This window comes from Phoxinus phoxinus (genome assembly GCF_949152265.1).
Source record: "Phoxinus phoxinus genome assembly, chromosome: 23".
In the NCBI taxonomy this organism is placed as follows: domain Eukaryota; kingdom Metazoa; phylum Chordata; class Actinopteri; order Cypriniformes; family Leuciscidae; genus Phoxinus; species Phoxinus phoxinus.
The window spans coordinates 3,648,499-3,670,886 of record NC_136898.1 but is presented as its reverse complement, the minus strand read 5'-3'; the positions used below and the strand labels follow the sequence as shown (position 1 = coordinate 3,670,886).

The 22,388-nt window shown below is 35.2% G+C and overlaps 3 protein-coding genes across 3 annotated transcripts; all 3 read left to right on the top strand.

The window, feature by feature from the left end:
• The first annotated feature begins 724 nt into the window (after positions 1 to 724).
• spina (spindlin a) lies at positions 725 to 10,764 on the top strand. The gene is made up of 5 exons (XM_079598625.1): positions 725 to 863; positions 971 to 1,019; positions 3,618 to 3,871; positions 6,154 to 6,387; positions 8,892 to 10,764. Exons 1-5 carry the CDS (start codon positions 812 to 814, stop codon positions 9,089 to 9,091), a joined length of 789 nt encoding a protein of 262 aa, XP_079454751.1. The 5' UTR covers positions 725 to 811; the 3' UTR covers positions 9,092 to 10,764.
• A 3,297-nt stretch (positions 10,765 to 14,061) lies between these two features.
• nxnl2 (nucleoredoxin like 2) lies at positions 14,062 to 16,295 on the top strand (the record flags this gene model as incomplete). Its single annotated transcript, XM_079598626.1, has 2 exons — positions 14,062 to 14,363; positions 15,022 to 16,295. 2 exons carry the CDS (start codon positions 14,062 to 14,064, stop codon positions 15,188 to 15,190), a joined length of 471 nt encoding a protein of 156 aa, XP_079454752.1. The 3' UTR covers positions 15,191 to 16,295.
• A 1,201-nt stretch (positions 16,296 to 17,496) lies between these two features.
• On the top strand, positions 17,497 to 21,667 carry tfpil (tissue factor pathway inhibitor-like). Its single transcript, XM_079600064.1, has 6 exons — positions 17,497 to 17,623; positions 18,471 to 18,665; positions 18,755 to 18,919; positions 20,684 to 20,749; positions 20,844 to 20,922; positions 21,021 to 21,667. Exons 1-6 carry the CDS (start codon positions 17,554 to 17,556, stop codon positions 21,076 to 21,078), a joined length of 633 nt encoding a protein of 210 aa, XP_079456190.1. The 5' UTR covers positions 17,497 to 17,553; the 3' UTR covers positions 21,079 to 21,667.
• The last annotated feature ends 721 nt before the right edge of the window (positions 21,668 to 22,388 follow it).

Below are 22,388 nucleotides of genomic sequence, written 5' to 3'. Positions count from 1 at the left end.
CGGATCACGTTCTCACCACAAACCAACCGCTCCAGAGTTCGCTTGAAAGCGTACCGAGGTAGTTTGATCCGTTTTTGGTGCGCACCCGAGTGCGATTGCTGTATTCACACCTGCACAAACCCTTAGTCTGATAAATATTTCACTTAAAAGGATAGTCCAACCAAAAAAGAAAACCCTTTCATCATTAACTCGCCTTCATATCGTTCCAAACTTTTATGACTGACTGACTGTGAAACACAAAAGTAGATAGTGTGAAGAATGTTGATAACCAAACTGTTCCGTTCCCATTGACTTGCATTGTATTTTTTGTCCATATAATGGAAGTCAATGGGAACCGAAACTATTTGGTTACTAACATTCTTCATGAAGACAAAGCGCTTTGAAAAATCCCATGGCTCATTAAAATGGAGGTTCTTTGCGTCGATTCATCGGCTACTGGGAAGTTAAAATGTGACCGTTTACATTCCCAGGGTGATTTCTAAACGTGTAAGCTGATATTTTTGCTTTTATTTGTTTATTTTTTAGGTTGCTGAAGCCCTTCCAAAGGAGGTCTGGATCAGTACCCATCTGCGCGGGCCCTGAGTGGCCTGGCCCGACCCGTCCTGCCCACTCAATATTGAGCACCAAACATTCCTGAGACTCAGACGGGCATCGGGGGGGAACCATATTACATGCCAGCGGCTTTTGTTTTGTTTTTGACTGCCCCCTTTAGGTTCACCCTTTCCCCTGATACTCTTTCATTCATCCGAAAGAGTGAGAGGATATTTTCACCCTAGTGTGGCAGCCGGGCTGCTCCCCCACACACCGATGAATGAAGACCCCATTCGGGAAGAACGCGGCCCAGAGATCCAGAGCTGATGCAGGTTAGAGCGCCTTTGATTGGATGCTTGATTGTGGATGACCCTCTTGAAGATCATCGTCTGAAATCTGATTTTAATATGAACTGTATTTGCTGTCTCTGTGATCGAAGGGCATCCTGGTGTCTCTGCAAATATGATGAAGAAAAAGAATTCTCATAAGTAAGTGATATTTGCTTGTGTTTTAGGGCATATATTAAATCACATTATATGATCAGTATGTTTACAATTCTACACTCATATTGATAAAATTAATGATTATAATCAGAGTTAAATATTGGGTGAAAGATAATTGTTTTATTTGTTTGTGTTGTTGGGCTTAATGTCTGGATATTATTGTATTATATTAATACTACACAAATACTGATCATAATAAATATAACATTTATTAATTTAATTATCAGAGTTGAATATTAGGTTAAGAATATAAAAAAAAAAAAAATGTGTTTTAAGGCTGAAAATGTGAATGAATTATTGATTATGATTATTTTTTTAAATGTTACATCTATTGATTATAATTAATATAACATTAATGAATTTAATAGTTATTTTTTTGTAGATTTAAATATTAGGTGATGCAAACTTTTTTTTTTGCTTGTGTTTTTGGGGGTTAATCTGTGAATTTATTATATATTATTGATATTTTTTTAAATGCGCTCATTGATCATAGTAAATATAACATTTATTAATTTAATATTTATCATTATCAAAGATAAATATTAGGTTAAGTGTTTTTTAATTTGCTTGTTTCGCGGCTAAATATGTGTATGAATTTTAATTATATTTATATTCATATTTTTTAGCTCATTGATCATATTTTATAAAACATTTATGAATTTAATAATCATCATTATTACCAGAGTTAAATATTCAGTGAAGCATAGTTTTTATATTCTTGTGTTTTAATGTAATTATTATAATATATTATTTTGATTTTTAAAAATGTTTAGTGCATATTAATCACAATAATTGAACAATTATGAATTTAATGATCATTATCAAAGTTAACGTAAAAGTTAGTTATGTGAACGTAAAATTATTTACTAAAGGTTAAAGTGTAAGCGTGCATTTATTTATTTTAGATGTTAAAATACTTTCTCCCACCCAATACCAAGGATGCGGTGTGTTTGTTGTCGTCTGTGTGTGTTGTTGATGTTGTTGTTGAAATGACTCGTTTGTCGCTTCACCTTAAAGTTTCAAACGTGTCATTAAACCAGGGATCGTACAAGGTACTTGAGTTTAAGTCCTGGAAACCCTTGAGAACAGCCATATTTATGAAGAAGTCCTTGAAAAGTGCTTGACTTATATAAATAAATTATATATGAAATTACATTTTTCCAGAAAAACACAAATGCAATCTTTTCTCGCAAAATGAAAACACTGCAGCCCGTCTGATAAACCCCCATCAGACCTTTTCTCGTACTGCGAAGTACGCCAAGATTATTATATAAAATATGATTTATTGAACAATAATAGCATTATAAACTTTGTATTTAATATATATTAATAAATATGTTGTAAGTTGTATTTTGGATACCTTATCTGTAATTTGAGTATATAAAAAAAATAAAAAACTTAAAGATATTGTTATAAAAGGGATAGTTCACATCCTTGATTCTGATTGGTTGAACAAACACACACCTGTGACCGCATTACATTAGTGTTACACAAACACACACCGGTGACCGCATTACATTAGTGTTACACAAACACACACCTGTGACCGCATTACATTAGTGTTACACAAACACACACCTGTGACCGCATTACATTAGTGTTACACAAACACACACCGGTGACCGCATTACATTAGTGTTACACAAACACACACCGGTGACCGCATTACATTAGTGTTACACAAACACACACCGGTGACCGCATTACATTAGTGTTACACAAACACACACCTGTGACCGCATTACATTAGTGTTACACAAACACACACCTGTGACCGCATTACATTAGTGTTACACAAACACACACCGGTGACTGCATTACATTAGTGTTACACAAACACACACCTGTGACCGCATTACATTAGTGTTACACAAACACACACCTGTGACCGCATTACATTAGTGTTACACAAACACACACCTGTGACCGCATTACATTAGTGTTACACAAACACACACCGGTGACTGCATTACATTAGTGTTACACAAACACACACCTGTGACCGCATTACATTAGTGTTACACAAACACACACCGGTGACTGCATTACATTAGTGTTACACAAACACACACCTGTGACCGCATTACATTAGTGTTACACAAACACACACCTGTGACCGCATTACATTAGTGTTACACAAACACACACCTGTGACCGCATTACATTAGTGTTACTGTGCAACTGCCGTTTGTGATTCTTTGTTGCTGCATGTGTTGCTTAGCAACCTCTATGGAACTACATTGCTTGGCGGAGGAAAAAATGTGCTATAACTTTATTTTTTGTTGCTTGTGTTTATTTTATGATTCAAATAAATATTAAAATTAATATTTTTATGGAGTAACCGTTTTATAAAAGCAATAAGCCCCTTGAAGCCGTGTTTTACAGTGGATTTAGAACAGCTAAGGGGGTTTTAGCTTTAGGTTTTTTTCCGCTCCAAGGGACTTATTGCTTTATTTGATAAGTGCCATCTATGATTGTAGTCCTTGAAAACCAAAAAAAGTAGAGCTTTGAAAACTCTCTTTTTATAATATCTGTACGAACCGTGTTAAACGGATGTTAATGCTGATATCTGATGATTGACAGGAAACACAAAAGCAGCGTAGGGCCCACCAAAGCAGTGGCTCAGCCCAGGCGTAACATCGTGGGCTGTCGTATCCAGCACATCTGGAAGGAGGGCAGCGGCGCGGCGTCGCAGTGGAAAGGGACCGTGTTAGACCAGGTGCCCGTCAACCCCTCGCTCTACCTGATTAAATATGACGGCTTTGACTGCGTCTACGGCCTGGAGCTGCACAAAGACGAGAGGGTGCAAGGACTCGAGGTTCTGCCAGACAGACTAGGTACGTCTGTTTGATTTCATTTTATTGACGGCAGACATGGAGAGAAAAGTGTTTAACTGTAGTGCATGAAATTTAAGAAAATGTGCATGTATATACTGTATATATATATATATATATATATATATATATATATATATATATATAATTAACGAGTTGTAACGGTTCACAAAATTCACGGTTCGGTTCGATATGACACAGTGGTGTCACGGTTCGGTATGTTTTCGATACAGTAAAAAGAAAGAAATGTCAGATAAATTTCCTTGATTTTTAATTTATTAAACATATATATTATTTTTAAATAAGGGTGAGTTTTACTACATTTAGTTTTTTTAATGGGGGTAATCTTTGAAGGATGAACAAATAATGTTTTGGTCATCACATTAAAAATAACATTATATGATAATATTTGAGTTTTGAAGTGCTGGAAAAAGATGTGTGAAGTACTTGAAAGCATTTCACTATTCCTGCTAAACCTCCATGGTCACAGTGAGTGTCACTACATTAAATCCATGGTGAATGTTGCTGATGTGTGGACTTAAAGCCTATAACTAGTTCACACGGCACAATGTTTCTCCTGGTTCCCTCGTCAGCACTGTTTGATCTAATAGAGATCTACGGTTAATAACGGAGAAATGTGAATGCTTCTCACTAGATCTCGCAGCGATGTTATTACTCCAGTCTCTTAGCGCTGTGTAGTAACAGTGTCGCTTGATCAAGATCGGCTCGCGCTGACATTGGTCCAAACTGATAAACCGTCCGTGAAGCACGAAATAATGAGTAGCGCAGTTTCGTTCCGCTTGTTTGGCAGTGTTGTGGTGTTAGCGCGACTGCTAACAAAATTTTGGTCGCACCGAATCGTTCAGTTTGTAATGCGTACCGAACCGAAAGCCTCGTACCGAACGGTTCAATACGAATACGTGTATCGTTACACCCCTAATATTTTAGTGCTGGGCAAAGATTAATCGAATCCAAAATAAAAGTTTGTGTTTACATAATATATGTGTGTGTACTATGTATAATTATTTTGTATATATAAATACACAGACATGCATGAATATATTTAAGAAAAATGTGTTATATATATATATATATATAAAAAATTTATATTTATATATAATATAATGTATAAATATATATACAGTGTATATGCAAATATTTCTTAAATATATACATGCATATGAGTGTATTTATATATACAAAATAATTATACACAATACACACACATATATTTTGTAAACAAACTTTTATTTTGGATTCGATTAATCGCGATTAATCATTGCCCAGCACTAATATATATATATATATATATATATATATATATATATATATATATATATATATATATATATATATAAAATTATATTTTATACATAAATAACACATTCCTTAAATGTATACATGCATATGTGTGTATTTATATGCACAAAATAATTATACACATTACTACACACATATATTATGTAAACAACACAAACTTTTATTTTGGATGCGATTAATCGTTGCCCAGCATTAATTATTATATCATATGAATATTTTTTTTAAATGCTGTACTCATAATTAGGGCTGAATGTGTGAATGTGAATGTATTAATATTTTGAAAATGTTGCACTCATATTCTTCTCAATCACAAAATATCCATCACCTAATATTTAATGCTGGTTCACCATAGGGCTGTAAATGATTAATCGCGATTAATCGAATCCAAAATAAAAGTTTGTGTTTGCATAATATATGTGTATAATTATGTATATATTTAAGAACATGTGCTATTTATATATAAAATGGTTCTATTTATATATAATATAAATCAAATAAAAATATCTATGCATTATATAAATGCAAATATTTCTCAAATATATTCATGCATGTGTGTGTATTTATATATACAAAATAATTATACACAATACACACACATGTATTATGTAAACAAACTTTTATTTTGGATTCGATTAATCGTTTACAGCGAGAAAGACCCTGTGCTCTACATGTATCAGTTCACCATCAAGCAAACTCTCACTGAAATATGTTCTGGTGTTTAATTCACTTCTGATCAATGCTGGATTCTCTCCAACATGAGCACTAAAACTCAATATGATCTCAAAAGCATCTCTGACATCCTCTGACTTTTGAATGTGGATTTTACATCATGGCTTACGTTCATGCACGGTTATAAACGTCTGACTTGCTTTTTGAGTGAATTATTGTTCCCAGATTTACTGCCGTGGATGATGTTTCCGATCCCGCCACTCATCGTGTGTCTTGCTTTCCCGCACATCTTTCAGCCTCGACACGCATCAGCGACGCCCACCTGGCCGACACCATGATCGGCAAAGCTGTGGAGCACATGTTCGAGACGGAGGACGGCACTAAGAACGAGTGGAGGGGAATGGTTCTGGCCCGGGCGCCCATCATGAACACGTGGTTTTACATCACGTATGAGAAAGACCCTGTGCTCTACATGTATCAGCTGCTCGATGACTATAAAGACGGAGATCTGAGGATCATGCCAGACTCTAGTAAGTGTTTGTTCAGTGATGCTCTAAATTGAGTCTCTTTTAATGGTAACTGGTCTTTAAATTTGACTCTTTCAAATCTCTAAATGAACTGTAAATAGCAGTGATAGACCAATATGGGTTTTTCAGTGGATGATGCCAATATAGATATTTTAAGAGTTGCTCATGTCTGATAAAATGCTGTCATATATTATACTAGATTCAAACCTCAATTTCAAAAAGCACATAAAAAAGGTAACCAAAGTTATAAAATTTAATTTACAAAACTGTATATGGGGGGGGGGGACTGTACAAGTACTTTTTAGAAAGTCTACGTTTGCACAAAATGTCCTCTCTATTAAAGGCTGCACAAACTGGAACAGTATGCCCACGCAAATTAGAGTTAACCCCACTTTTGTATCATTTAAGAAACAGCTAAAAAGATGGCTGAATAATAATCAAAAATGTGAACATTAGGTAAAAAGGTAGATTTCGATAGGTAGATTTATTTATATTTTTTTACGGTAACAAGCATGGGATGTCTATGCACAGGCATTTACGCATCTTAAATAAGTATTACTATTAGTATTTTTTATAGTATAGGTACTTTTAATGTTTTTTAGCTCTATATGTTTATCAGTTGTTATGTATGTTGTTTGTTTGTGTGTTTTTGTTTTGTTTTTGTATGTCTGGAACTACGGATGGAAATTAGCATTGTGCTAAATCCGGCGTATTTACATCAATTTCGATTGTACGTACATTAATGTACAGAAAAAGAAAAAAAGCATACTTGAAAAAAACCTTTTTCCTTTCCAGCAACTGTGGCTAGTGGTTTTCCAAAGTTACTAGTAGCTACTCAGCATTTTCACTGGCCACAATTCTGGCATTGATACTGTAAGGAGGTTTGTTGTTTTGGGAAGGAGGAGGCGGGAACCGGCGAACATTCAACACTTTAATAAATAAACAAACAAATACAAAAATGAAAGTATAAGCCAGCAGCCCCTCGCGGACGACTGCTGGCCACACAAAACAGAAATAAAACACAACATCAAATCAGGCCTGTTCCTCTCTCTCTTCACTGTCGTCGCTCCTCCTTTTATGCTTCCGCTCCTCCGTGAGAGATACGAGACCAGTGCGTCGCACACGTGTCGCTCATATCAATCACGCCACCGTCCTCCCCGCCGTCCTCGACCTCGCCACAGATACCATGGGCAAAAAACTGCCATATAGATATTTTTAATATTATCTCATAATTTGGCAGCTGCTGTCACTTTAAGACCTGACACACAGATCCATTATACTGTTACACATGCGTTTTATTTCTCAACTGTTTACATTCAGTTAAAACATAACTAACTGTGTTTATGTGAATACTTGCCAAGACCAGCATTTTGACATTATTTTGTGTGTATTTGACTGTGTAAGCGCAATAAGCTACAAAAAAAATAACTAAATTTAGCACTGAGAGGCGACTTTTATGTGAACACACTTTGGGCGTGAGCACAACATCTGCGGGAATGAGTAAAATTATGCGCAATCCTTCACTAAAATTCAGGCCCTGTTACACCAACAATTTTCAACCGGAGCAACAACAACAAAAAAACGATTGAGTGAGGAGAGGCGGGTTAGTGTGTCACTCGCTGACGGAGAGATGAGAGAGAAAGAGCAGGTGGTATTGTGTGTCTATTCTGCTGAAAATGAGTATTGGAAGCGGTTCAGTCATTTCAGTATTGATGTGTATCAAAATAAAAACATTTGACCACTACATTGTAAGTAGTTTGTTTCAGATGTCTTTTTAAAGGTGCTCTAAGCGATGTCACGCATTTTTTAGGCCAAACATTTTTTTGTCACATACAGCAAATATCTCCTCACTATCCGCTAGCTGTCGGTCTCCTGAACACACTCTAAAAAAACGCGGTCTCTGTAGACACCCCAGGCTCCACAAACAGCAACAAAAACAAACTGGGCTAACCCGCACCACGAAACATAACAAACAGTGTTCCAGCCAATAACCGACAAGAAGGATTTGGGGGTGGGGTTTGGGGGGTTAGTGCGCGGATGAGGAGGAGGGAGGGTCTAGCTAGCCTCTGTTTTGTTTGACAATAGTTCGAACGTCAACAAGAAGTGACGTCACCCAGGATCGCTTAGAGAACCTTTAAAAGACTACAATAGAAAAATGTAAATATTAGATATGAAATTCAACCTGCCAAAGTGGCTAGTAGGAGTGACTGTTACACACGCCACTGCTGAAATACACCTGTGTGTGTGTGTGTGTGTGTGTGTGTGTGTGTGTGTGTATATATGTATATATTATTCGCCATTTCAATAGATTAAAAAAAATCTTACAATTGAAAACCAAAATGTTTTCTAATTGTGGTCTCTTTTTATTTTTAGAAATTGACAATTACATAATATTCAGTCATTTGTGTGTGGAGTAGTTAAATGGTGCACCATATTTGAGCCGTTTTTATCATTTCAAAGAGTCATTTATAATATCTAAATTGAATAATTCTTCCCATGCGTTGCAGACGACTCGCCCCCAGCGGAGCGTGAGCCCGGAGAGGTCGTGGACAGCCTCGTGGGGAAGCAGGTGGAATATGCCAAAGAGGACGGCTCTAAACGAACTGGCATGGTTATTCATCAGGTGGAAGCCAAGCCCTCCGTCTACTTCATCAAGTTTGATGACGACTTTCACATTTACGTCTATGACCTGGTGAAAACATCGTAGGCAGCGAAACGCCCCGCGGGACGAGGAGAGGGGGTGGAGTTTCACGTAACCATGTGATTCACACAAACGTTTTTGCCAAAAGTTCTTTCAAAACATTTCTCGTAACATCTTCTGGAAATGGAATGGTGGATTACCACTAGTCAAGTGTCTCTTATTGTTGTAGGATGAACGGACATCACATCCCCCGACATACACGTAGCTTCATATTTCAGAGGTTCGTCTCGAGCATTTCCCATTCCTGTCGTTATAACGAAGACGTGACGTCATGTTCACCGGGAAAAGCCTGGCGGGCCGTTAGAGTAACAACGTTCTGGGCTGCGTCGGACGTTAAAGCGTTCATCTGTTGGACTGTTACATCTCCGAAACTCGAGCTATCCTGGGAGAAAAGTCACTGTAAAAGTTTGAAAATGCACGAGGTGTTTATCATTTCAGACGTGAGAAACACAGGGGTCCATGAAGGATGTGGAGCGGGGGAAAAAAAAGTGCCAGGAGGTGGAGGGCCGGAGGTCGGCGGCAGAAAGTGCCCTGGGAAAATGTTCCCGTTTTGTCTGTAAACAAGATATCCCGCTGTCCTTGATATCTTCGCAGTTTTAACCCTCCGTCTTCTAGCTCATGCACTCACCCTCGCCAGAATTGCGCACACGAGCTCTGCTGTCATTTGTGTGAAATGAAACCCCACGTCTTGTTTTTATGTATTTTTGTTTCCTACTTTTTATTTTATATACGTATATATATATATCTAAACGTTTATCATCACCTCGAGTAAATTTTAATGCAGCTTTTGTTAACTCAAGCACTAAATTTAGAGGAAGTCAGAGACTTGTTTTTCTCCCCTGTTTTGTTTTCAGTGAATTACCACTTGTTTGGGGGCGGGGGAAGCATTAATATGGACGTTTATTTCACTTTTGGGCTTCATTAAACGTAAAAAATGCCCACTTATCATCTATCAGATTGCATAGTGTGGACATTTTCTCTTGGGTATTATCATTGTTACGGTGTAGATAAATGGGTTTGTGTTTTAGCACACGATTTTGTCTCTTTAGCGCTAAGAATCGTACGGTTACCCAATGCCCCAAAGTATTTAGTGATGTTACAAAAACTAATCGCACAAAGTATTTAATCCCGTTCCAGTTGGAAAAATGCTGATGCAATAATGAAGAAAGTATTCAGGAAATTTTTTTCAAACCATGCACCCTGTGACTTTTGCGTTATTCTTTAATCGCTTTGCCTCTCTGCGAGCCTAAAACGTTTGTGCCTCGATATTGACTGTCTGGTTCCAGTATCGTTTTTTTTTTTTTTTTTTTTTTACTACATGTGTGTTTTGTCTGGAGGTTTGTGTGTTCCCATTAGACTTGTGTTGAATTGACTCGAAGGCCCCCTCCGAGGAATGTTACTATGTTTGAAGAAGCCCTCTCAGCTACATGTGTTCTGCATTATTTCAGCATTTTGTGCTGCTGCGTTTCTTCTTTCAGTTACAGCGCTCCTGTTTTAACACTTCACACTCGGCCGCTCCAGATACATCAAGCTTTTCTCTTGTCCTCAAGCGGACGGGTTGCAGAGATCCGCTGTTCTGCATTTGATGTGCAACACTAGAAGGGTGACTCCAAGAAATGCACAGGTCATATCTCACCCACGAAATCAAATGAAACAAATAAATAGACATTGTAATGTGCAAAAAAAATTTGCTTTTATTTTCATGACATTGAAGCACATTGAAATTCTCATTCTCTAATGTGAAAAAAAACTTTACTGTAATGCATTAATACTGTAATAATCCTGTCCAGGCACACTGACTCTTTATCCGCATCAATCTAAATCTTTCCATGAAGTATGAATACTTTTAAATCATTATTTTGAGGTTGAGTTTAAATGTGTTAATTGTCATGAAGATGTAAATGCAATTGCTAAAAATTATATATGTATATACAAATCGATTAATCACACCTAACATAAAAGTTTTTGGTTACATGTGTGTGTATATATATATATGTATGACAGACACACACACACACACACACACACACATATATATATATATATATATATGAGACTATATACACAGTATGTAAACAAAAACTTTAGGTTAGATGCGATTAATCTATTTGACAGCACTACCGTATATGTGTGTATATATATATATATATATATAAAACAAAAACATACACATTTATATAAATAAATTATTTGACATTTGCATGACATGTATGTATATATATATATATGTCATGCAAATGTCAAATAATTTATTTATATAAATGTGTATATGTTTTATACACACAATCATTATTTTTCAATATATCAATATATATATATAATGATTTTCGGGTGAAATGCGACCTAGACATTTCTTGATGCTTCTCATAAGATTCACCCAGCAAAATGCATAGAGATATTTTGTGATTCTCCATGTTTTGACCTCGAAACCTTAATGCAGGCGACCCGCTCGGCTTGGCAAAAACAAATGTAGTGACCTTAACGCGGGGGTAAAGTTTTGTCCTGGGACTGTTCTACTTCTCCTCCTCTAACGAGAGCTAGGTCACTATTTCGAGGCGTACGGGTCCTCACTGCAGCCACACGCGCTCCCCGTCGCTAGAGCTGTCTTACTCAAATGGACAACGGACGTGTCAATATGCAAACGGAAACCCTCAGAAAAGACATACTCATGGGATTGGCCTTTTACATGTACCTACTGTAGTAATGTACTGTGTTTTGATGTCAGGTCGACGTGGGAAATTTACAACGGAGAAAAAAAAAACGATGAAAACTAGACCGTTCTTTTTGCATGATATGAGTAGAGTTGTTCTCGTATGTTAGTGTGATGCATGTGTACCTGTCTTTTTTATTTCGGCTATTTGTTCCCTAAAATGAAAGGTTCTGTTTATTGTGTTGCTAATCGTGACGTTTCGGTTCTGGTTCTGAATCCATTTCTAAGTAAAAAAAAAAAACAATAAGTATTTTTATTTTCTGCTATGCTCTATAAGAACAAATGCACTGGTGTTGTGTGTGTGGCGTGCCAATCGAAGGCAAGGTGCCGGTGTTAAACAGCATTTGAGGGATCATATCTTTTTGACACAGTACCACTTCTGCTACAGGACAAATTTATTTGTTTCTATGAAGAGTGCCATATTTAACGAAGAAACAGGCCTTATGCGATCGGGACGAAATCCAAACGAATCTATATGTAGAGCGGGATAACGTGTGCATGTATCGCATATCTAATTCAACCTTGTAGATATATAGAATTAGAGGAAATGCACACTTTAATCTACGAGGAGAGAAGCGAACGTATGGTCCCTTTAAGATGCTGTTGCTCTTTAATTACTTTGTATAAAAAAAAAAAAAAAAGAATGGACAAAAATGCAGTGCAATTTGATGATTGTTGCAGATACATGTATAGTTCAAATTTCATGTTCTTTCACATATAGGTAAATGGCTTCTATTGAACTGAATCTGTTTTTATTTTTCTCTTTTTTTAACATGTAGATAGTTCATTTTATTTTCATTTAAGTATAAACACATTTTAAAACCTGTTACTTAATTCATTAAGTAATTTTTATAATTATTATGTAAGTCTATCCTTATAAGATTAAAAAAGTTCATGTGAATGTATGCGTCTGAATCTTTATCCAAATAACTGTCTGAACATTGGCCAGAAAAAAATTATATTCAAAATCTAGAATATATTAGTGGTTGAAACGAATAGGGTTTGAGCCTCAAGATCTGTCTGTGAATGTAAATTCTCTGAATTACCCATAAAATATTGTATATAGAGAATACAAACTCTGATTTTAATGGGTGGAGAGACCTTTTACCTGAGATAATTGTTAATAATCGCTCAGGCATCTGCTCAACAAACACGTTCACCTCAGTTTCTCTCATCTCAATTTGTGTTCAGTAATTAGACATTTAAATTTATTACAAAAATGTGGATTTTTTTTTTTGTTCCATCATAATTAAGTAGGTCGTCCCTCCTTGATCTGACTTTACAAATTAAATTTCTGGTCTGTCTATATGTCTGTCATTCTATCAATCTATTTGTCTTTCTATCTATATCTGTCATATATCTATCCATCTCGTTCTGTCAATCATCTGTCTGTCATATTCTATCTATCAATCCATCTATCTGTCATATATCTATGCATCTCGTTCTGTCAATCACCTGTCTGTCATTCTATCTATCAATCCATCTATCTGTCATATATCTATGCATCTCGTTCTGTCAATCACCTGTCTGTCATTCTATCTATCTGTCATATATCTATCCATCTCGTTCTGTCAATCACCTGTCTGTCATTCTATCTATCAATCCATCTATCTGTCATATATCTATCCATCTCGTTCTGTCAATCACCTGTCTGTCATATTCTATCTATCAATCCATCTATCTGTCATATATCTATCCATCTCGTTCTGTCTGTCTATCTATCCATCCAAGGGATCCATTTTTCTTTTCTTTATAATGAGGATTTCTTACTACGTACGGCTGACAACCATGCACAGAATCTTGATTGGTTAAATCAAATGTCCTTCGTAATTAAGTAGGGCGTCACTCCTTGATCCGAATTTATTCATATTATTATATTATTTTATATACTTATCTCATTAATATTAATTACCGGTACATAGCGTTGACGTTACTTGGCAACCACCTCATTTATATTCATGAGCCAAGCCACCTGACCAGCGTCTACTTACTAACGCAGCTGTCAGCGAATCAGCGGTCGAACGTCCCGTTGCGTTATTAATATTCATGAGTCAACCTCACCGTAGTAGGAAGCGGTTTGTAAATACGCGTCCCTGTAACCAAAGCTGTCAAAGGACTCGTTAGAGTGCGCGGGATCGCAGTAAACATTGAGCAGAGCTGCTTTTCCGTATGTTAAACCTACTTAACACACTTTTTACGACACTTTAACAGTAATTTAGGCACTTCTCTCTTAGGTTACCTGGACGCGCAGCTGAGATCCTCAGCGATGGTCGAGGTGTTTTCAGGAAAAACACTCGTGAATAAAGAGGGAGATCTGGTGGATCCAGAGGAAGCTCTCAGGAATAAAGTGGTTGGCCTGTATTTCTCCGCTGGATGGTGTCCACCCTGCCGAGACTTCACTCCGCTGCTGTGTGACTTCTACACGGAGCTGGTGGAGGAGACCGAGCCTCCTGCACAGTTTGAGATCGTGTTTCTATCCTCTGATAAATCCACAGAAGACATGGTGGAGTATTATCATGACATGCACGGGGACTGGCTGGCTCTGTCCTGGACGGATCCATATAAACAGTGAGTTGCCATTGCATGAGTTCTTGTGTGGTGAAGTGCCACAGTAAACTTACATTATAGCTTTCAGCCTGTCCCGCATAAGAGGTTTAACACACACACACACACACACACACACACACTTGGAGGATTATATTTAAAAATAGACTGTGTCAGTGTGTGCCATTATTGCACTAATCAGGTCATGGAAATCTGAGTATCTGAAAAAGTAATTAAAAAATATTGACATTTCCATAGCACTAATATTGTCTAAAATATGTTCTGTATTTCTCTGAATAATTGTTTAAAAACAAATCCTTATCCAAAAGGTTTTGGAATCCTTAGTTACTTATAATAATTAGTATTTGACATGACCATGCTTTAGACTTTTTATTAATTGAAAGAAAACATTTGTATTTTTAATAATTTATTTGTCACACTGCAGGATATATTTGAACTAGTGAAGGCAACATCTGTCTGTCTGTCTGCAATCATTTTAAATCTGAAAATGTTTGTTTGATCAAAATGATGGTTCCTTTTATTTGAAATAAATCACATTAAAAAGCTTTTTCAGACTAAAAACAATTGCATGTTATCTTTTAACCTCAACTGGCCAGGATCTGTTGATCTGAAGTGTCTGCATGTGTTTGTGACGCTGACGTGTTTTCTGCTGTTTTCTCAGTGAACTCAAGAAGAGATACAACATCACAGCCCTACCAAAGCTGGTCATCGTGAAGGAGAACGGTCAGGTGATCACAGACAAAGGCCGAAAGCAGATCAGGGATCAGGGTCTGGCGTGCTTCCGGAGCTGGATCGAGGTGGCCGAGATCTTCCAGAACTTTAAAGCCTAGGAATCACGTGGAGGTGCTTCCCGAATCTGAAACATTCACCTGCAGAAATGAGCCAGACCTTATTATGCAACTGTGTACAAGAGATTCTTTTCAGGTCAACAATCCACACGACTTGTTAAAAGTTCAATTCGTGCTACTTAACCAAAGTTGGTAACACTTTACAATAAGGTTTCATTAATAGTTATTAGTTAGCATGAACAATGAACAATACTTCTAAAGCACTACTTACTATTTACTAACCCATTACTAAAATCAAAAGTTATTAATATTATTTAATGGATCTGAGCTAACATGAACTAACAATATTTTTTATTATCTAATTAACTTAACTAGATTGCTCACTGTTAATTAATGTTAGGCAATGCATTATTTAATGGAATCTTATTGTAAAGTGAAGAAAGACTATTATTATTATTATTATGAAATAGTTTGACTCGTAGTGTATTTCAAATACTTTTGCTATACTTATTTTTTTATACAGCTGCTTTTATAAGAATCTATTTTGGTTAATAAATAAATGCTGTGAATCTATGCATCTTCTCTGATGTTTGTTACTGGAGGAAAAGCAGATGTTTACTGGTTCTATTGTTATGGATCATCTACCTATCCCTCGGTGTCTCATTAAAACACACAGATGGTCCTCCGAGAGTGTTTTTCCACAGCTCTCAGGTCCCCGTCCGTATCTGTTTTGCTTTCAGTTGCAAAACACGCACTCAAGCCATTACTTCAGTTTGTCAACACCAACGTGACTAATGGAGGAATACTGAGAAATAAGCTGTGGGATTATGATTGCTCATATACCTGACTAAGCATGAATTAAGATGAGACTAATCTGCTATTTCAGGGAATTAATAGTGAATGATAATCAACTACAATTCCTGTGTTTAATTAATGTGATGAGACCATGCAATACACACTTGCATTTCTTTAAGCATCTGTTTTATGTTATTATATTTTTAAGTAATTGTTATTTTTTTATTTAATTACTTCACTGTTGTGTCATGCCACTTTAATCACTTCTCTACACGTTTTCTGTAGTCACATGTTTTTTTGTATGCATACATGTTATTACATATTAATAAATACATTGAATATTAAATCATGAGTCATGACCTCTGGACGGGTTCGACTGCGTCAATGACACATTCATTTATGGGCGAACGCCATGATAGTTTGACCTGAAACCTTCCTAAGTGAAACTATATCTGTTGCTACAAACAACTTACTTCATCAATATATGAAAGGTTTGGAAAGGTCATTAAAACAGTATATATATAATATTTAAAATAATTTAATATTGATCAATTATTTATCTTATTTACCAAAGGTATAGGTATAGTAGTTTATATTGTTTTTGTAATGGATTTGTTTAGTTTCTTTTATAGTAAAAGTGTGTATCTCTTGTTAATTGAGTTAATTGGGTTTGCAAGAGAAACAAATGGCAAGTGAGACCTTTCTTACCATTCATTTCTATAAAATATTATATATTGCACTAATCAGGTCATGGAAATCTGTATCTGAAAAATGTATAAAAAATATTGACATTTCCATAGCACATATATATAAAATATAATATAGATAGTCTAAAATGTGTTCTGTATTTCTCTGAATAATTGTTTTTAAAAAATCCTTATCCAAAAGGTTTGGGAATCCTTACTTATAATAATTAATTAGTATTTGACATTAAAAAATTTTTTACCGGTATATATATTTAAAATATATATAGACAGAGAGAGTCATAAAAGTATTTATAAAATATTTTATCACAGTTAATACTTTATATATATAAGTGCTGTCAAACCGATTAATCGCGATTATCACATCTAACATAAAAGTTTGTAAATGTGTGTGTATATATATATGTATGTATATACATACATACACAGATTACATACATATACATACACACACACGCACATATAAATATATATATATATATATATATATATATATATATATACATACATACATACACAAACCTTTATGTTTAGATGCGATTAATCGCGATTAATTGATTTGACAGCACATGTATATATATAATGTATATTGTACCACAGATTTTGCCTACTGGCCTAGGCCTAAATAAGTAATTTCTCAGTTTCATGTGCAATCATGGACGGGTTTGGAGAGAGTTAGATCATTACATTTGAACGAAACAGTAGCCTATATATATGAGACCATAAGAGGAGTCATTGTCATGTTTTATGACTGAAACTGGCCTCAATGTGAGAGAAACACACCCTGATCATAAAAACTGAGCTGATAAGAGGGTCTAAAGGACGTGAGCTGAGCTAGTCGGTGCAGAACGAACAACTGCTGGCGGTTAACTAGACGAATTAGAGTCAAATCTGAAAAATATCACGATGAGAAGATCTACACTGTATGTTCTGATGGTGGTTCTGGGATTTGGTGGCGTCTCTGCTTTAACAGTGGGTGAGTTCTGACAGACCTGGGATTTTTGTCTTTTCTGGAGTTATTATACAGTATGCTTGCTTTACAGGAAGTGTCTACACTGGGGGAAAGGGTGTATGATGTACATTAAAACAAATTTTACTCAGAAATTGCTGTTAAATTCCACAAATAATTAAAGAAATGACAAGTAAGATTGAATTAAACTGGAAATTTCAAAGAGCGATTAAATGTTTTTTTTGTGAAGCGTACTTCGCTTCAAAACTTTTTTACAACTTCAAAAAATAATTTTTACAGTGTATTCTGTATTAAAAGTATTGAATAGTGTTAATAATTCTAATACAGATGATAATTATAATAGACATCCTGTTGCACAGTTTGGACACACATTTATGCTATTTAAAAAAAAAAAACTATAAAAAAAAACTATAAAACAGAAAAACTATTAAAGAACTAGAATTTATTTATTGTAATATGCATTTGATCAATTTGCAAATATTATTTATTTCCACATAGGCCTATGTTTGGGCAAAATAACTATAACCACAACTTATAAACACACTTATCAAAGCCATACATTTTACGGTCCCATATTTGAAAGTGCGTCTAATTAGATAATAAAAGGAAAGTGTAAACAGGTTTAGGCTTTTAAATTCACTCACAATATGGACACATGTATGCCTAATATATTGAAAACAGCTATGGTTGAGTTATTTGCATCCTCGTTTTTTAAGTATTTAAATGATCATTAAAAAAATCACGCAATTAAGCAAGGCCTCTAGATCAAAAAAGTGTGTTAAAATGTTCAGGTGTGACGGTTCAGGTACACCTTGATGAGATATTAATGAATGATTTCTGTGTTTTTTTTCAGGCCCACGGTGCACAGACGCCAGAGATGAAGGAAAAGGAAAGGAAAAGTTAATGAGATATTCCTATGATTCCAAGTTACAGTTCTGTGTGCCTTTCTTCTTCAAAGGAGAAGGCGGGAACAGCAACCGCTTCGACAGCGATAAAGACTGCATGAAAGCATGTTCTCCAAAAGGCGACCAGATCTACCCGAGTGACGGTAAAACAATCACCAAGTAAATACCGTATTTGTTGATTTTACAAGAGTGAAAAACAACGTTTTAATCTTCTTTCCCTCATGTTTGTCAGAAATGGCCTGTTCTCTGCCAAAAGACGAAGGCACCTGTTTCGCCATCATCCCAAAGCATTATTATGACAATGAAGCGAAGGACTGCCGTGTGTTCTTGTATAGAGGCTGCCAAGGAAACGCAAACCGATTTGATACCCGAGAGGATTGCCAGAAGATGTGTCTCGGTTAGTTCAAGTCTCTTTTCGCCGTTTTTTAAACAGTATATGTTGGTGAAATTACACTGAATTGAAGAGATTTCATCTCAGCTCAGATGAGTTGGATATGGAGGAGTTTTAGGGGGTTACGGTTAGATATGTTAGAGATTAGGAGGAAAGTGTTTACCGAACTACACGGCTATGGCCGAGCTGAGAAATAAACTAAACGCTCGTCTTCCTGTTTCAGACTCAGTGAATAATACTGTGTTTCAAATGGGCCTTTAAATGTTACCCAAGTTACAGGGAATGTTCTGTCAAGGTTCTCTTAAAGTTATAAACAAACATTATTTCAGTAACGTTAATAAAATGTTTCTACAAAGTTATCTGGTCTTTAATAATGTTCTCAAAACGTTAGCACAAAAACATTGTTTATGTAACGTTAAGGGAAAATGTAGAGCGAGGCGGTTGTTATAGCGAATACAACCCTGACAGGCTGATCAGGAACCCGACGCGAATAACAACCGCCTTGCTATATATTATCCCGCTTATTACAACCTACCACATGAATCAATAATTTGACACAAAATATTGATTTAAAAAGGAGTTTATTGATTTAAAAACGATTGTATTGGTTCCGCTAAAGAACACAGTGTCCATGGCAACGCTCTGTTTTTCATGGCAACGGTGTGTTATCCTTAGGAGCGTTTTTTTAATGTTACTACTTTTTTCATAATGTTCAAAGTACATTCAAAAGTATCCAATAATGTTTGCAAAATGATAAAATTGAATTTTCCTTTATGTTCGCATAACCAAGAAAAAACGCGAAAATACTGTAAAATGTCATTTATTTCGATCAAAGCTGAATTTTCAGCATCATTACTCCAGTCTTCAGTGTCACATGATCCTTCAGAAATCACTCTAATATGATGATTTGCTGCTCAAAAAACATTTATGATTATTATCAATGTTGAACACAGTTATTTTAAAGTGTTACAATATTTCACAATGTTTTTATTATTGGTTTTTTAATCAAATAAATGCATCCTTGGTGAGCTTAAAACATTAAAAAAATCGTACCGATCCCAAACTGTTTGAACAGCAGTGTATATAGCCAAAATATATAAAAGATAAGACACTGTTCTGTAAGTTCCCTTTGTGACACAAGTTCTTTCACATCAACTGATGCAAGTCACTGAAATTGATAAAGAGCCACAGAAAAAAAGAGGATGTCATAAACATCACTGCTATACAATTAACTGAAGTAAATTAGGCCGTCTAAATGTGATATTATTTATCAGATTTCAGCAAGGACGCAATTTTACTAAATAAGTGCTGTTCTTTTGGACTTTCTATTCATCAAAGAATCCAGAAAAAAATTATCACAGTTTCCACAAAAAAATATGACATTAATAATAATCATAAATGTTTCTTGAGCAGCAAATCATCATATCAGAATGATTCCTGAACTGGATCATGTGACACTGAAGACTGGAGTAATGATGCTGAAAATTCAACTTTGATCAGTGGAATAAGTTACATTGTACAATATATTCACATAGAAAACAGCTCTTTTTAAATTGTAATAATATTTTTAAAAATATTTACTGTATTTGGGGGTCACATAAATGCAGCTTTGGTGAACATAAGAGTCTTCTTTGAAAAAAAAAAAAGAAAAAAAATGGGACTATTCGGTGTTCAGAGGTTCAGTGTATGTTGTTCTGTTGTCCAGCAGAGGTCAGTCCGACTCTGTTCGGACTATCCCGATCTCACTGACTGTGTGAATGTGTTTTTCAGCGAGATCCGGACGGCTGTTGGGAGCTGCAGATCTGACAAACCCTGATGAGAAGGGTGTTAGTGCAGGTACAGCCACGTTTCATTATTAATGTTTAAATTGCAATGAACTTTCATTGAAATGTCCATAAACACGTTTGCATTGTGTATATTTCTCTCTCAGGGCTGATCGTGGGTGTTTTGGGTGGGATTGTGTTTGTTGGTGCTCTTATTTCTGCTATTGTGATGTTTGTGCTCCATAAGTAAGTATGAAGTGATGGAGTCGTTAACAGCAATAAGTCATTTAAAGTCATTTTACCATGATTGAGAGTGTCTCTGAAATGTTTATTTTCGTTCATAGGAAAAGCAAGAAAGAAGAAAGGAAGCCAGTGCCGACATCTGATATTGAAATGAAATAGATCTTTGTTCACAACATGTACAGGAGAAACTGGAAAAATTTGAATATGGTGCAGAAGTTCATTTATTTCAGTAATTCAAGCCTTTATTTATTATAATTTTGATGATTATGACTTACAGCTTATGAAAACCTTTTCACAATATTCTCATTTCATAAGCTGTAAGCCATAATCATCAAAATTATAACAAAGGCTTGAAATATCTCACTTTGCATGTAATGAGTCTATATAATATATTAGTTTCACCTTTTAAGTTGAATTACTGAAATAAATGAACTTTTGCACCATATTCTGCTTTTTTTAGTTTCACCTGTACTGTAAATATGTTGTTAGTGCTTTTATACCCTTTATACTAGTCATGTTTGAGAATTAACAGAACAATTGGGTCCATGATAACTTTTTTTTTTTTGACTAGAAGAGTTCGGCAGTTACATATAAAAGCAAACCACCAGTTTTGTTTCATATGACAGCAGATATCTGATGTTTGAGTTTCACATATGTACCTGATCAAATGTACTGTATAAGATGATATATGATGGCATTTCTGTGTTCTATATTGTTTTTTAATGAGAAATTGATTTAATACAATAAATCAAGACCAAAAAAATTTACTGTATTTTTTGCCTGTATTTATTTTAGTTTAAAACATTATTGTGCAAATACAGAAGCGTCTAACCAGACGTGCAAAGCTAGAAAATAGCTTTAGTATTTATATATATATATATATGTATTATATAATTTATTTTAAAGTGGTGCATGTTTAAAGATGCAGATGGTAAATCAGTGCAAATATACAGTATATATAAGAAAATACACAGTAACAATATATAAAAAGTTAAGAGATTGCATTAATTCAAGTGAAATTTAGGCCTGTTCATTTATTTTTGTCTCACGTGACATCATTCAGAGAGAAACTGTCTAATTGTTTCCAGTGAGGTGTCAATGATACATTATCCAATTCATGATGACCTGTTTCTGTAAAACACACTGCTGACAGATAAAATACAGATAAGTTATTAGAATCATGAACCATATTGCATAACTGAGATGAGTGTATGTATGACCCATAATATCCACCAGATAATGACGTGGATCAAATAGCAAAGTTAGAAATCTCCCACTGAATAAATCATTGATCCCCATTAATCTGAATATCCACCTGATTATTAACCAAAACTTTGTTATTTTAGTATTAGCTACGTTTATAGCATTTGTTAATATTGAATTCATTTCTTTTTAGTTTAAGTTTTTGTTAATATCTGCTTTTGTCATTTTTATTAGTAGTCTCGTTTTATTAGTATTTACACAATAAA